The sequence below is a fragment of the Ranitomeya variabilis genome, chromosome 6 (assembly GCF_051348905.1).
Source record: "Ranitomeya variabilis isolate aRanVar5 chromosome 6, aRanVar5.hap1, whole genome shotgun sequence".
Taxonomy (NCBI): Eukaryota; Metazoa; Chordata; class Amphibia; order Anura; family Dendrobatidae; genus Ranitomeya; species Ranitomeya variabilis.
The window spans coordinates 114,868,801-114,885,106 of NC_135237.1; the positions used below are offsets into that span (position 1 = coordinate 114,868,801).

General features: G+C 41.6%; 1 protein-coding gene across 2 annotated transcripts in view; it reads right to left on the reverse strand.

The window, feature by feature from the left end:
- Positions 1-224: 224 nt before the first annotated feature.
- NGLY1 (N-glycanase 1) overlaps positions 225-16,306 on the reverse strand; it is a 60,542-nt gene continuing 44,460 nt past the window's right edge. For both annotated transcript variants that reach the window (XM_077268920.1, XM_077268921.1), the window contains exons 11-12: positions 11,474-11,651; positions 225-6,589 (exon numbers count right to left, since the gene is read on the reverse strand). In XM_077268920.1, the coding sequence (XP_077125035.1) occupies positions 6,414-6,589; positions 11,474-11,651 (354 nt within the window). In that variant the 3' untranslated portion in view covers positions 225-6,413. The remainder of the gene's footprint in view (positions 6,590-11,473; positions 11,652-16,306) is intronic.

The following is a 16,306-nucleotide window of genomic DNA, read 5'->3' on the forward strand; positions in this document are numbered from 1 at the left end:
TATTTCCCCACGTGTGCAATCTGGTCCGCTAAATCAGCTAGTCCCTCCGAAGGAGCCGAAGCAACGATGCCCCTGCGAAGTATCTTGGCCCAGGCAGACACAGCTTTCGCCACCCAAGAGGAGGTGAAATTCGGGCAGAGGGAGGCGCCGGACACCTAAAAGGCTGATTTAGTTAAAGCCTCAATTTGCCTGTCCGTAGCGTCCTTAAGAGACGCTGCATCAGGGATAGACAGAACTGTCTGCGAGGATAGACGAGAGACAGGTGGGTCTACCTTAGGGGAATCAGACAATTTGCTGACTAGGTCTGGATTAAAGGGGTACAATATATCCAGACGCTTTCTTCCTGGAAAACGTTTTCTGGGTTGTTCCCAGCGTCTAGAGGTAGTATTCTCAAACTCTTTGTGATTGGGAAAAACTCTAGAGGGCTGTTTCACCCGTTTGAATGAAACGGGTCCTCGTGGGAGGTGGAATCCTCCTGGGAGGTGGAATCCTCCTTCTTAAGTTCAAGGGTTTGAATAATAGCCGAATTAAGGCTATCTACCCTGTCCTGCGTGCCACAGGTCTAATCTGTATCCGAATCAGACTCTGAGTGCGAAAGTACATCCGACCCGACGTCCGCCTCAGAGGAGGGGGAACGGGTGGAGAGGGGTATTCTAGATGGTGCCGCGGGTTTCCGGAGAGCTGGATGAGGAGCTAGACAGAGTCCTCTTTCTGGATCCTTTCTCCAATCTGACCCTGTGCGGGTCGTGGTCAGGTGTGAGAGAATCGCCGTGGGAGGTGTTCGTGGCACTGGTGGCAGAAGATAGAAGCGGCAAGTGTTACAGGACCTGTTCCAGGGACTGGGACACTTTTGTCAGGTCTGAGACTGACTGAGACATAGCAACAGCCCACTCCGGGGGAGGGGGAGTGCACTCATCCAGAGCAATTTGAGCTTCCTGAGGGACGGACATGGTGGAAGGACTGCAGGACAAACAGAAAGGCAACGAGTTGTGGCAGCTTCTAGTCTCCCATAGAGACTATTGAAGCATGCCAAAAGTAAATAAATTTTTTTAAAAAATATAAAAAATATAAAAAAGTTAAAATCACCCCCCTTTCGCCCCATTCAAAATAAAAATAAAATCAAACATACACATATTTGGTATCGCCGTGTTCAGAATCTCCCGATCTATCAAAAAAAAGGATTAACCTGATCGCTAAACGGCGTAGCGACAAAAAGTAAAAACGCCAGAATTAAGTTTTTTTTGTCACCGTGACATTGCATTAAAATGCAATAATGGGCGATCAAAAGGTCGTATCTACACAAATATGGTATAATTAAAAACGTCAACTCAGCACGCAAAAAATAAGCCCCCACCCAACCCGAGATCACGAAAAATGGAGACGCTATGGGTATCGGAAAATTGCGCTTTTTTTTTTTTTTTTTTTTTAAAAACAAACTTTGGAATTTTTTTTCACCGCTTAGATAAAAAAAGACCTAGACATGTTTGGTGTCTATGAACTCATAATGACTTGGAGAATCATAATGGCAGGTCAGTTTTAGCATTTAGTGAACCTAGTAAAAAACCCAAACAAAAAACAAGTGTGGGATTACACTTTTTTTTGCAATTTCACCGCACTTGGAATTCTTTCCCATCCCGTTTTCTAGTGCACGACATGGTAAAACCAATGGCAAAAAACAAGCCCTCACATGGCCATATTGACGGAAAAATAAAAAAAGTTATGGCTCTGGGAAGAAGGGGAGCGAAAACCGAAAACGCAAAACCTAAAAAAGCTCTGGGGGTTTAGGGGTTAAGTGTGATAAACATGCAAAAGAATAGGAAATGAGGAAGGGGCAAACAGTTTTTCTCTTAACTGTTATTTTTTCTGATTCCCTATGTCTCTTCCTCGTGTGCAGGCATTGCAGGACCTTGGGTATCCATGGTTAAGACCCCTAGCATATCAGTGGTCGCAACCATAGATACTCAAGGTCCTGCAATGTCTACACGTGAGGAATGAGACATAGCAAATCAAAAAAATATTGGGATAGGATTTTGGAGATGGGAATACCCCTTTAAGGTTTGCAGCCATATTTTTGGGGAAGTTGGACATGTTTTAATAAATCGCCTACTACAAATACAAATCAAACAGTGCATGTACAGAAAGACAGAATTGTAGATGCAAAAGCTTTAGAAATAAGTGATTTATTTAAATATGCGAGACATGACAATTGGTGTATGGATTCAGTTTGTGGTAATACTCTAGTCAGCTTTCCCTAACTGAATTAGGAGCTCCACTGGGCTTTAAGTAAAAAGGATATACCACTCCAAAATGGGAACTTAGTGTTTGCGAAACAAAAAAACGCGTCGCATTTATACATAAAACTTTATTGCACCAGGCTTTCATTATTGTTTCATGAAAAGATGGTCAATCATCCTTCATCACACAGAAATACAATTAAAAGAAATTTCAGATCAGGTTTTATGCAAATAAGAATCGGAAAATAGTCATATTATTGTTGTAAAGTAGTGACAGAACTACAAGTTACAGCAAAACCGGCAAGCTAAGGCCAGATGGGGCATATTTGAACTGTATGTCCAGAATGACATAGAAGTACTAGGGCTCTGACAGATCTTGTATTTTTTTCCTCTTTCCTGAAAAAGTAAGACCAGATATTTGACAATATGTTCACAACTGCAGAAAGAAGCACAATGACTGCCTCTAAAATACAGCTGAAAACCTGTTTAGTACTAACCCTATGCATAACTGCAAGTGGCACTGTTCAATAAGGGAAAAAAAACCACCACAAACGACACGTCCGCGCTCCTGGCATCTTTCTTTGCTTTCCCCATAAAGTTACTAGGACAAAGTAACTTTACACACGCTGCTCCTCTTATTCCTCCCGGTAACAGCAAAAATTGGTCAAGTGGCTGCTACCATTCCGTTTGTCAGTGGAATGGTGTCAATTTATTCATGTATTTCCAGGATTAAAAAAAAACAGGAATATGTTGCGACATTAAAGGGGTTGTCCGCTACTAGAACAACCCCTTCTCATTCCTCATCTATATTCTCCTTCCATGCTGGGGCTGTTCCAGCAGTGTCGGCACTTGGGTTCCCAGGGCTCACGAGAGGTTGTCATGTGAGCCCTGTGCCAAATCAGCACAGGCATCACTGTCCCCGCCTTCGGACAAATCGATCAAGAGGAAGTCAGAGAGCAACCGCAGCCCTGACTTCCTGTCCATGTTCAAATGAGCCCCGGGAATTTGAGTCCCAACACAGCTGGAACGGGAGGTGAGTGTAGGTTTGACGGGGCCAAACATGAAGAATGAGAAGGGGTTGTTCTAGTAGTTGACAACCTCTTTAAAATAGGGGCTTAAGCATTGTACAAATCTATCTATTCTCAGGAGAAAAGCTAAGAAAATGCAGAATTCCCTACTGACGATCCAATGTTCGGCTGATCAGTGACAACAGGATTTTATAAACCCACATTCACTACAATGATGCATTTACCTTGGCAGTGAGATGGCAATTTTATCAAAAGTGTCTAAATACTGGCTTCGCAATCAATCACAGCTTTCATTTTACCCTTTGAGCCCCCCGTGCCCACTAGCTGGGACTCATAGGAGAACATCAATATCACTATATACTTCAATACTGTAGCATTCCAGTACATAGTACAAGCGATCACAGGTTCAAATCCCCCAAGGGCACTAAAAATAGAATAAAATTTTATAAAGTAATTAAAAAAAAATTATATACATGTTTAAATCACACCCTTTTTCTCAGTTAAAGAAATGTTAAAAATAAACGTGTTTGGTGTTGTTATGTCTGTAAAAGTCCAATCTATCAAAATATAAATTGTTTAACTTGTACGTTAAAAACAGAAAAAAAAAAAAAAAAAATTCCCAAATGACCATTTTTTTTTATTGCCGAATTCATCACAAAAAAATGTAATAAAAAAAAATTAAAACATCTCTGGCACCCCAGAATGTTTTCAATAAAAATGTCAGCTCTCCACCCAAAAAAGAGGATTTTTGTACCTACCGTAAAATCCTTCTTGTAGCCATCATTGGGGGACACAGCAGACCATGGTTCTGCGGATCTTGCTGCCCAACCCAGGAGTGATCCCAGGTGGGGGTGACCCGCCATGAAAAGCAGAATCTCTTGCTCCTGGTTCGCGACAACTTGGAGGCAATGTGGGCGCCAAGAAGAAGTTGGCTTGAAGCATGGTCTCTTCTTTTCTTGAGACACAACCAGCCTCTCTTGGAGAGTAGCCGAAAACTGATAAAATCTTTCGAATGGCGAAATACGAGGAGTTCTCTTTTGTGGAAGCAGGGTGCTCTTGCTGTCCAAAATTATTTTGTCCAGCTTTTACCCTGAAGAGGCGAGATCCGCTTAACCATGGTCTCCTGTGTCCCCCAATGAAGCAACCGAGAAACAAGCACTGCCCTGATCCCTGATGAAAAATTTTTAAAAAAGTTATGGGTCTCAGAAAATGGCAAACCAAAATTTTTTTTTTCTTTTCGCTTTTTTGAGTTTTTTAAAACCATTAAAATAATAAAAAATATTTACTTGCTATGGCAGAAGATGTACTGACCTGAAGAATCATGTTGCCAGGACTTTGTTGTACAGCACAATGAATGCCATCTAAACAAACCCCCAAAAAAACAGTAGCAAAATTTTTTTTTACTGTTTCACCCCACTTGGATTTGTTTTTTATAAGTGCTTTATGTGGTGAAATGAATTGTGCCTTTAACTTCTTAATCCCCGGGCCATTTTCCGTTTTTGTTTTTTGCTCCCCTTCTTCCCAGAGCCATACATTTTTTTTTTTTTTTTCAGTCAATATAGCCTTGCGGGACAAGTTGAAGCTTTGAACGACACCATTGGTTTTAACATATCGTGTACTGGAAAATGGGAAAAAAATTCCAAGAGCGGTAAAATTTAAAAAAATAAGTACAATTCCAGTTTTTTGCTTTTTTTCCATGTTCACTATATGCTAAATCTGACCTGCCATTATGATTCTTCAGGTCATTACGAGTTCACAGACACCAAACATGTCTAGGTTCTTTTTTAAGTGGTGGAAAAAAATCCAAAATTTGTTGAAAAAAAAAATAAAAACTATGCCATTTTCTGAGACCTGTAGCGTCTTCACTTTTCGTGATCTCGGGTTGGGTGAGGGCCTATTTTTTACACGCCGTGCTGACGTTTTTAATTGATACCATTTTGGCCTGTTATTGCAATGTAGCGGCGACCAAAAAACGTAATTCTGGCGTTTTGAATTTTTTTCTCCTTACGCCGTTAACCGATCGGGTTAATTATTTTTTTATATTGATACATCGGGTGATTTTGAACACAGCTACCAAATATGTGTATATTTGATTTTTTTTTATTGTTTTATTTTAAATGGGGCAAAACTTTTTTTTTTAACTTTTTGCATGCTTCAATAGTCTCCATGGGAGACTAGGAGCTAGAGTACTTTGATCGCCTCTGCTACATACAGGCGATGATCAGATCACCTGTGTGTAGCACAAATGCTCATTTGCTATGAGTGCCGACCACAGCAATCTAGCAATGACATCCACAGCGCTCTGCTGCAGACCTCTGGTTGTCGCGCCGAACCCATCGGTGAGCTGCGACCATGTGACGGGGTCACCGATGGGCGGAGCCAGTGACGCACCTCCTGTAAGCGCACGTTAAATGTCAGAGATTGACAGCTGCATTTAACTAGTTAACAGCCGCAGGTGGATCGCGATTCCATCCGCAGCACATGTCAGCTGTATAGATCAGATGTCATGTGCCCGAAAAGGAGCGGGCTCAGCGTCGGAGCACACATCAAACAGGCAAAAAAGAAGCGCGTATTATTACAGCACATTTCGGAAAGGGGTTAAAAACGACAACTCATTGTGAAAAAAGCAGCCCCTCATACGGCTATGGTGACGGAGAAATACACAGGGATCTTGGAAGAGAGAGAGGAACAAACTAAAATTGGCTAAAGAGGGAAGGGGGTAAAAAAATGAAAGCTGAGCTGTAATTGTTGCTGGAGCCAACTTTTAGGCACTTTTGATAATGGAAAAAAAAAAAATTCTAGTAAAAAGTGCATGTAAAATGCCACAACTGTCAAAGCCTTACACTTCATCTATCAAGCAAAAGATATGGCTTCCAAAATCCTTTTAACAGACACATTGTTCAGTTAGATTTTTAAAAACGCAATAAAACCTTTAAAACGGTTATGTTCTAAACACTGTGATCCAGAAGTCGCCAGCTTCATTGCCATCCAGTGTGTCCTTGTGTGTGCACCTCGGGGGAAAACCGTACAACAGTAAAGATAGTGTCAAACCGTCCATGGAAACGCTGTAATCTCTCCTTCGCACGGCTGGATCCCGACAGAAACCTCTTAACACCAGACAAATCATACTTAAATATGTAAAAATACTAGACTAGGATCGTTCTTTAAGAGTGATAATAATTTCCAAAGAGTGTTCAGTCGCACTGAGGCTCTCTCGAAACAATTGTGTGTGTTGCCAGGCAGCATCTTCTTCTCCGCCGCTCAGATCGGCTTCAAGTACGACGTCCGACGCATTACCAAACTCTGGGTAAGAATGCAGGGCTGTATCTGTGGAGGGAAAGGCAATTTATTGAATAATGGTTTACATAGAAAGGAACGACATAAAGGGTAAAAAGTGAACTATACTCCATTCCGGGCTAAAGGGCCACGGTACACAGCTGTCAGGTGAATGCTTGTACAGCCAACAGCTCTGTCCCCCTACTTCTCCATATACAGTTAGGTCCATATATATTTGGACAGAGACAACATTTTTCTAATTTTGGTTATAGACATTACCACAATGAATTTTAAACAAAACAATTCAGATGCAGTTGAAGTTCAGACTTTCAGCTTTCATTTGAGGGTATCCACATTAAAATTGGATGAAGGGTTTAGGAGTTTCAGCTCCTTAACATGTGCCACCCTGTTTTTAAAGGGACCAAAAGTAATTGGACAATTGACTCCAAGGCTATTTCATAGACAAGTGTGGGCAATCCCTTCGTTATGTCAAAACATAAAGTGAAAACAACCCAGGAGATTATTAAAGCAAAGAAGTGGAATATTCTTGAATGGCCAAGTCAGTCACCTGATCTTAACCCAATTGAGCATGCATTTCACTTGTTAAAGACTAAACTTCAGACAGAAAGGCCCACAAACAAACAGCAACTGAAAACCACCGCAGTGAAGGCCTGGCAGAGCATCAAAAAGGAGGAAACACAGCGTCTGGTGATGTCCATGAGTTCAAGACTTCAGGCAGTCATTGCCAACAAAGGGTTTTCAACCAAGTACTAGAAATGAACATTTTATTTAAAAATCATTCATCTGTCCAATTACTTTTGGAGCTGAAAATCCTAAACCCTTCATCAAATTTTAATGTTGATACCCTCAAATGAAAGCTGAAAGTCTGAACTTCAACTGCATTTGAATTGTTTTGTTTAACCCCTTAGTGACAGAGCCAATTTTTACAATTCTGACCACTGTCACTTTATGAGGTTATAACTCTGGAACGCTTTAACAGATCTGCTGATTCTGAGACTGTTTTTTCGTGACATATTGTACTTCATGTTAGTGGTAACATTTCTTCGATATTACTTGCGATTATTTATGAAAAAAACGGAAATATGGTGAAAAATTTTTAAATTTTGCAATTTTCAAACTTTGTATTTTTATGCCCTTAAATCAGAGAGATATGTCACAAAAAATAGTTAATAAATAACATTTCCCAAATGTCTACTTTACATCAGCACAATTTTGGAAACAATTTTTTTTTTTGTTAGGGAGTTTTTATTTTCACAAGTGGAAAAACAGAAATTTAACCATAAATTTTGTTGTGCAATTTCTCCTTAGTACGTCGATACCCGATATGTGGGGGTAAACCACTGTTTGGGCGCACCGCAGAGCTTGGAATAGAAGGAGTGCCGTTTAACTTTTTCAATGTAGAATTGGTTGGAATTGAGATTGGACGCCATGTCACGTTTGGAGAGCCCCTGATGTGCCTAAACAGTGGAAACCCCCCACAAGTGACACCATTTTGGAAACTAGACCCCCAAGGAACTTATCTAGATGTGTGGTGAGAACTTTGAATGCCCAAGTGCTTCACAGAAGTTTATAATGCAGAGTCGCGAAAATAAAAAAAATTTTTTCCACAAAAAAAGATTTTTTAGCCCCCACGTTTTTATTTTCACAAGGGTAACAGGAGAAATTGGACCCCAAAAGTTGTTGTCCAATTTATCCCGAGTACGCAGATGCCCCATATGTGGGCGTACGGCAGAGCTCAGAAGGGAGCACCATTTGACTTTTTGAGCGCAAAATTTGCTGTGGCGTTTAGAGACCCCCAGATGTACCTAAACAGTGGAAACCCCCCAATTTTAACTCCATCCGTAACCCCAAAACACCCCTAACCCTAATCCCAACCCGATCCATAATCCTAATCACAATTCTAACGATAATCACAACCCTAACCCCAAAACAACCATAACCCTAATCAGAACCCTAAATCCAACACACCCCTAATCCTAATCTCAACCCTAACCTCAAACCTAACCCTAATCCCAACCCTAACCTTAACCCTAATCCCAAACATAACCCTAATGCCAACCCTAATCCAAACCCTAACCCTAATCCCAACTCTAACCCTAACTTTAGCCGCAACCCTAGTCCTAATTTTAGCCCCAACCCTAGCCCTAACTTTAGCCACAACCCTAACCTTAACTTTAGCCACAACCCTAAATTTAGCCCCAACCCAAACTCTAACTTTAGCCTCAACCCTAACCCTAAATTTAGCCCCAACCCTAACCGTAACCCTAAATTTAGCCCCAACCCTAACCCTAACTTTAGTGCCAACCCTAACCCTATACCTAACTTTAGCCCCAACCCTAACCCTAAATTTAGCCCCAACTCCTCTAGCTACCGGCCAGCAGATCATGGCGGGCGCACTGCGCATGCGCCCGCCATTTTCTTACTGGAGGAAGAAGCTGGCAGCCAGGAGGGAACACAGGAGGACCCAGGGACACCGGTAAGTATAACAGGGTCCCCGAATCCCTCTATTTCTCTGTCCTCTGATGTGCGATCACATCAGAGGACAGACAATTACACATCGCTTTTTTTTTTTTTGCGGTCGCCGGTAAACAGTTAAGGCTACGTTCACATTTGCGTTGTTGTGTGTTGCGTCGGCGACGCATCGGCGACGCAACGCACAAAGCTTGCAAAACGCATTGTTTTGTGACGCATGCGTCCTTTTTTTGCTTGATTTTGGACGCACAAAAAATACAACTTGCTGCGTCCTCTGCGCCCTGACGCGTGCGTTGCAGTGACGCATGCGTCACAAAACGCAAGTGCAACGCATGTCCATGCGCCCCCATGTTAAATATAGGGGCGCATGACGCATGCGTCGCCGCAGCGGCGCCCGACGCTGCGTCGCCCAACGCTAATGTGAACGTAGCCTAATTACCGGCGATCGAAAAACAGAGGTCGGTAAAAACGACCTACGGCAGCCGAGACCCCAAAGATCTTCCGGGTGCCGGCCGGCGGGGGCACCTTGCGCATGCGCCCGCCATTTTTGGGCCGCAACAAGATGGCGGCGCCCATCGGGAACCACGAGGAGCACCGGGGGAGACAGGTGAGTATCGGGGGGCGATCGGGGACCCCATTTCTCTGTCCTCAGATGTGCGATCACATCGGAGGACAGAAATTAAATGGGAAATTGCGTTTTTTGGGGGTTTTTTGCGGCCGCCGGTAAACTGTTAATTACCAGCGATCGCAACCCGGGGGTCGGTAAAAAAAACCCCGAATCATGTTCTCTAGGGTCTCGGCTACCCCCGGTAACCGAGACCCCAGAGAAAATCCGACTCTGGGGGGGCGCTATTCACTTTTTCCACAGCGCCGTTAATTAACGGCGCTGTGGTTTAAGTACCCTTAACTGCCGCAATTAAAAGGTGGTCGTTAAGGGGTTAAAATTCATTGTGGTAATGTCTATAACCAAAATTAGAAAAATGTTGTCTCTGTCCAAATATATATGGACCTAACTGTATGTGAACTTTTTGCTTGATTCCCTACAGGGAGAGAGAAGTTGCTACCACATTTGCCCAGCAGCCCCTTATCTACATGGAAAACGTGCTTGAATTCCACCTAGCCGACCCTTATCCCCACTACATTATCTGTTGGGAAATTTGGGAAGGTTACATATATATATATATATATATATATATATATATATATATATATATATATATATATATATATATATATATATATATATATATATTTCCAACTGAAATCAACAATTTAGTAATTTATTAATGGAAACCATTTGACTGCTGTTTGGGAAAGCTTTGCATGACACTTGAGGTAATATCAGATACTGTTCCAAATTTTCTCTCTCTCTCTCTATATATATCAGATGGTTGGCTGGTCCCACTGAAATCAACAATTTAGGCAGGCTATAATGTATATGAGGGACATCTAGGTGTGAAGATCCCCTGAGAGGCAACTATTTGGAAGGTGTATTCTTGCAATGTAAAGATCCTCAACCAGCAGATCACCATCAGGACAGCTCTCCTGTGCGAATGCATTTTAACAGAACTTTGTTGATGTACGTACAGGACAAGATCGTCCAAAAGTGCTGTGAAAAAGACATGATAAACCCCGAACCCACTAAAGCATTAACTTTACTATATGAAAATTAGGGGGGTTTCCAAACTTATGATACTGATGACCCATCTTTACGATAGGTCATTAATATGAGTTTGGTGGGTGTCAGAAATCCTGAATCCCCACTAATTAGCTGTTTCCAGCTGTGGTGATGACCAGATGTAAACAGGTTCTGAACTGCATTAATAGAGAACGGCCACTACACAGGAAGAAGCCGCAGTCTCCTTACTCTAACACTGTACATCCAGTCTAGATTGAGTAGTGTAATTATTGAGTTTTAAGGGGTTTCCCTGTCCTGACAGCGCAGTTTATTTTAAAATAGCCGCGCATTCCTCACCCTCCCAGGGTCCTGTGACAAGTCTACAGCACTGATATCACGTCGACAGAGCTGCAACCGATACCCGAGCTCAGCGGTTCTGCCCAAATTGATGCCATGAGCCATCAGCGCTGCAGTCAATAACAGACAAGCGGTGGTGGAGATCAGTGATGGACCTAGGGAGTGTCAGGTAAAGGTAAAGGTCAGGTTTTGTTTTGTTTTTTTCTCAAAAACAAACTTCAGCAAGGAAACAGGATTTCTGAAACTGGAAAACACCCTTTAAGTTTTTATATCTTCTGAGGAAAACATATTATTGAGCCCACCTATATTAGTAGGTGCATTATTATATGCTGGTGGGAGTCCGGAGCTAAGAACTTGTTTGGCAGTCTCCGGACTGACCAGGAGCTCTGGAGTATTTTCCCTCAATATCCTAATCGTCGTTCTAAACTTTTAGATAACTTTCATAATAAACATTAGGCCAACGTTACCAGCATTAGCTTCTACTTGTGTTTCTTGAGAACGCAGCTGCCAGTTTATGTTTCCACTGTGGAAAGTCTGGCTACTGGAGCGGACACTTATACTTTCAATGCTCAGTCCCACTGAGGCACATTCAAACTTCCAGCCAATTTTAGCAGAAGAGGAACCTTCTGTCCGGGCCAAATATACCTGTAAGACAGAGATAGGGTTATTGGTTCTGGGGAGGAGACTGATAGATTGTAGTTACGGGGTATGGCTGTGCATACAGAAGAGACGAACACGTCATTCATTTATAGTTGTCCTTTCTGGATCTATTGATGGCACGTGTCATTCTAGATTAAATACAGGTATTTTATCTGACATTTACCTAATCTCTATTGTCCACTTAAGAAATGCTCATAAATTGTAATGTTTGCAAGTCCTGCTGCCCTCTAGTGTGGACGGGAGCCTCCTAACTGTCCATTGTTGGGAGAATCAAGGATCATAATTGAGAAAAGTGGCTATCTGAGAAGTTTGGTAATGTTTGACTCCATTTCTTCATTGAAAAAAAAGCATGCATGCTTGGCCAAAATAAGCGTGCATGTTTCTGGGGAGGTCATGGGAGATAGCAGGCAGCCAACAGCAACCTTGTGGGGCTGATTCATCATGACCGGGATTGATCACGCCAGTCTTGATAAGGAGATGTGTTGGAGTCATACGCTCCTTGTTCATGAAAAGGTGGGACGAGTGCTGAGCACCTCCATGGGCGCCCTGCCACAAATCTTACTGCAGTCACAGCTCGAGTTGCGTCAAAATTATAGACTTGAGAGAGTTTTCAAAGTTTTTTACGCCAGCATAATGGTGCCAAATTTTTTTTTCTTTTTTTATATCAGCAAATAAAATAATTAAATGCAAATTATACATGCAATCATTCTGCAGCGCAGACGCCGCCGCATGCCGGATGAAGGTGACTTTTTTTTTTTCAATATATATGATATTCATTATGTAAACTAGGGGGAAGGTCAGTGAGGGATCAGAGCCATACTGGTGAACACCTAATTAGAGCACCACATGAAGACCCCCCACAGGCCGCCCCGAAGCACGAGCATATAACTTACTGAAAATAAAGATTACACAACAACCACAAGATGGATTTCATCAACCCAGGTATAATTTTAATCAGTATAACGGCGCCAACCTGACACTGTGTGTAGGTTACTGTGCACAATCCTGCTGACAGGTTCCCTTTAATAAAACCTGAAAGTCTACACTTCAATTGCATCTCAGTTTCATGTTAAATAAAAAACAGGCGTGCCGAGCCCAAATCATGACGATTTTGTCACTGTCCAAATATTTCTGGACCTAACTGTACCCCTTCAGATACATTTGGGGACAATAGCATGATCTGCGCTCGAATACAGAGACCAAAGACTGGCTGCAGCGGTCACATGATCATGGTCATCACTGCTAAACAATGTACAAAGACTGGAGGGACCATCAGTGCAGCGGTGGTGGAGAAGTGGCTGTTTTGCTGGTTACATCTAAGCTATTTTGCTATTTTATTGCATCCACTGCTTTGGTCGATTTCTTTTATTGTTTTTTTTTCATTTCAACCCCTTCACGCCTTGGCTAAATTTGTCTTTGCACTTCCCTCCACTTCTCCCAAGAGTCATAACTTGTTATTTCTCCATCAACATATCTATAAGTGGGATTGTTATTTTGTGTGAATGTAATTTTGAATGACACCATTAATTTTACCATGTAATGAACTGAAAAACATGAAAAAAAATCAGACGCAGTGAAATGTTAAATTAAAAAAACGCAATTCCACTATAATTTTTTGGGCTATTTTTAGTGCGTTCAGTGAATAGTAAAAGTGTCTTCAAATGATAAAAAAATACAGCGATTCAGAACTTTTTTTATGGATAAATTTATCATTTAACCCCCAGAGCTTTTTTTGGTTTTGCGTTTTCGTTTTTCGCTCCCCTTCTTCCCAGATCCATAACTTTTTTATTTTTCAGTCAATATGGCCATGTGAGGGCTTTTTTTTGTGGGACAAGTTGTACTTTTGAATGACACCATTGGTTTTACCATGTCTTGCTCTAGAAAATGGGAAAAAATTTCCAAGTGCGGTGAAACTGCAAAAAAGTTGCAATCCCACACTTGTTTTTTGTTTGGGTTTTTTACTAGGTTCACTAAATGCTTAAACTGACCAGCCAATATGATTCTCCAGGTCATTACAAGTTCATAGACACCTAACATGTCTAGGTTACTTTTATATAAATGTTAAAAAAAAAATCCAAACTTAAAAAAAAAAAAGAAAAAAAAAGAATAAATTGCGCCATTTTCCGATAACTGTAGCATCTCCTTTTTACTTGATCTGGGGTTGGGTGAGGGCTTATTTTTTGCGTGCCGAGCTGACGTTTTTAATGATCTCATTTTGGTGCAGATACAATCTTTTGATCGCCCATTATTGCATTTTAATGCAATGTCGCGATGACCAAAAAAACGTAATTCTGGCGTTTTGACTTTTTTTCGCTACGCCATTTAGCGATCAGGTTAATCCTTTTTTTTATTGATAGATCGAAAGATTCTGAACACAGCGATAACAAATATGTGTATGTTTGATTTTTTTGTTTGTTTTATTTTGAATGGGGCGAAAGGGGGGTGATTTGAACTTTTATATATTTTTTTATATTTTTAAAAACATTTTTTTTAACTTTTGGCATGCTTCAACAGTCTCCATTGGAGACTAGAAGCTGCCACAACCCGATCAGCTCTGCTACATAGAGGCAATGTTCAGATCACCTCTATATAGCAGATGGCGCTCATAGTAATCCGGCAGTGACAACCATAGAGGTCTCCAGGAGACCTCGGGTTGTTATGCCAACACACCGGTGACCCCCGATCACGTGACGGGGGTCACCGGTGTGCGTATTTCTGGCGCGATTGACGGAAGCGCAATTTAAATGCTGCTGTCAGAGATTCCACCCGCGCCTATTGCGGGCACATGCCAGCTGTTCAAAACAGCTGACATGTCCCGGGAAAGATGTGGGCTCAACACCGGAGCCCACATCAAAGGGAGGGAGTCCAACATTGGCATACTGCAGTTGGCCAAAAGTATTGACACCCCTGCAATTCTGTCAGATAATACTCAGTTTCTTCCTGAAAATGATTGCAAACACAAATTCTTTGGTATTATCTTCATTTAATTTGTCTTAAATGAAAAAACACAAAAGAGAATGAAGCAAAAAGCAAAACATTGATCATTTCACACAAAACTCCAAAAATGAGCCAGACAAAAGTATTGACACCCTCAGCCTAATACTTGGTTGCACAACCTTTAGCCAAAATAACTGCGACCAACCGCTTCCGTTAACCATCAATGAGTTTCTTACAATGCTCTGCTGGAATTTTAGACCATTCTTCTTTGGCAAACTGCTCCAGGTCCCTGATATTTGAAGGGTGCCTTCTCCAAACTGCCATTTTTAGATCTCTCCACAGGTGTTCTATGGGATTCAGGTCTGGACTCATTGCTGGCCACCTTAGGTGCTTTCTCTCAAACCATTTTCTAGGGGTTTTTTTAAGTGTCTTTTGGGTCATTGTCCTGCTGAAAGACCCATGACCTCTGAGGGAGACCCAGCTTTCTCACACTGGGCCCTACATTATTCTGCAAAATTTGTTGGTAGTCTTCAGACTTCATAATGCCATGCACACGGTCAAGCAGTCCAGTGCCAGAGGCAGCAAAGCAACCCCAAAACATCAGGGAACCTCTGCCATGTTTGACTGTAGGGACCGTGTTCTTTTCTTTCAATGCCTCTTTTTTTCTCCTGTAAACTCTACAGTATGTTGATGCCTTTGCCCAAAAAGCTCTACTTTTGTCTCATCTGATCAGAGAACATTCTTCCAAAACGTTTTAGTTTTTCAGGTAAGTTTTGGCAAACTCAAGCCTGGCTTTTTTATGTCTCGGGGTAAGAAGTGGGGTCTTCCTGGGTCTCCTACCATACAGTCCCTTTTCATTCAGACACCGACGGATAGTACGGGTTGACACTGTTGTACCCTTGGACTGCAGGGCAGCTTGAACTTGTTTGGATGTTAGTCGAGGTTCTTTATCTAACATCCACACAATCTTGCTTTGAAATCTCTTGTCAATTTTTCTTTTCCGTCCACATCTAGGGAGGTTAGCCACAGTGCCATGGGCTTTAAACTTCTTGATGACACTGCGCACGGTAGACACAGGAACATTCAGGTCATTGGAGATGGACTTGTAGCCTTGAAATCTCATGAAAGCTCATGCTTCCTCACAATTTGGTTTCTCAAGCCCTCAGACAGTTCTTTGGTCTTCTTTCTTTTCTCCATGCTCAATGTGGTACACACAAGGACACAGGACATAGGTTGAGTCAACTTTAATCCATGTCACCTGGCTGCAAGTGTGATTTAGTTATTGCCAACACCTGTTAGGTGCCACATGTAAGTTACAGGTGCTGTTAATTACACAAATTAGAGAAGCATCACATGATTTTTCCAACAGTGCCAATACTTTTGTCCACTCCCTTTTTTATGTTTGGTGTGGAATTATATCCAATTTGGCTTTAGGACAATTCTTCTTGTGTTTTTTCATTTAAGACAAATTAAATGAAGATAATAATACCAAAGAATTTGTGTTTGCAATCATTTTCAGGATGAAACTGAGTATTATCTGACAGAATTGCAGGGGTGTCAATACTTTTGGCCACAACTGTATTACGCCCAATGTCGAAAAGGGGTTAAAAGATCAGACATTTCCTGACAAATATGTTTATTTTTAAAAAAAATATTTGCAACTAGGGGAGAAGGTGGGCGTAAGTAAATGATTTTTTTACATT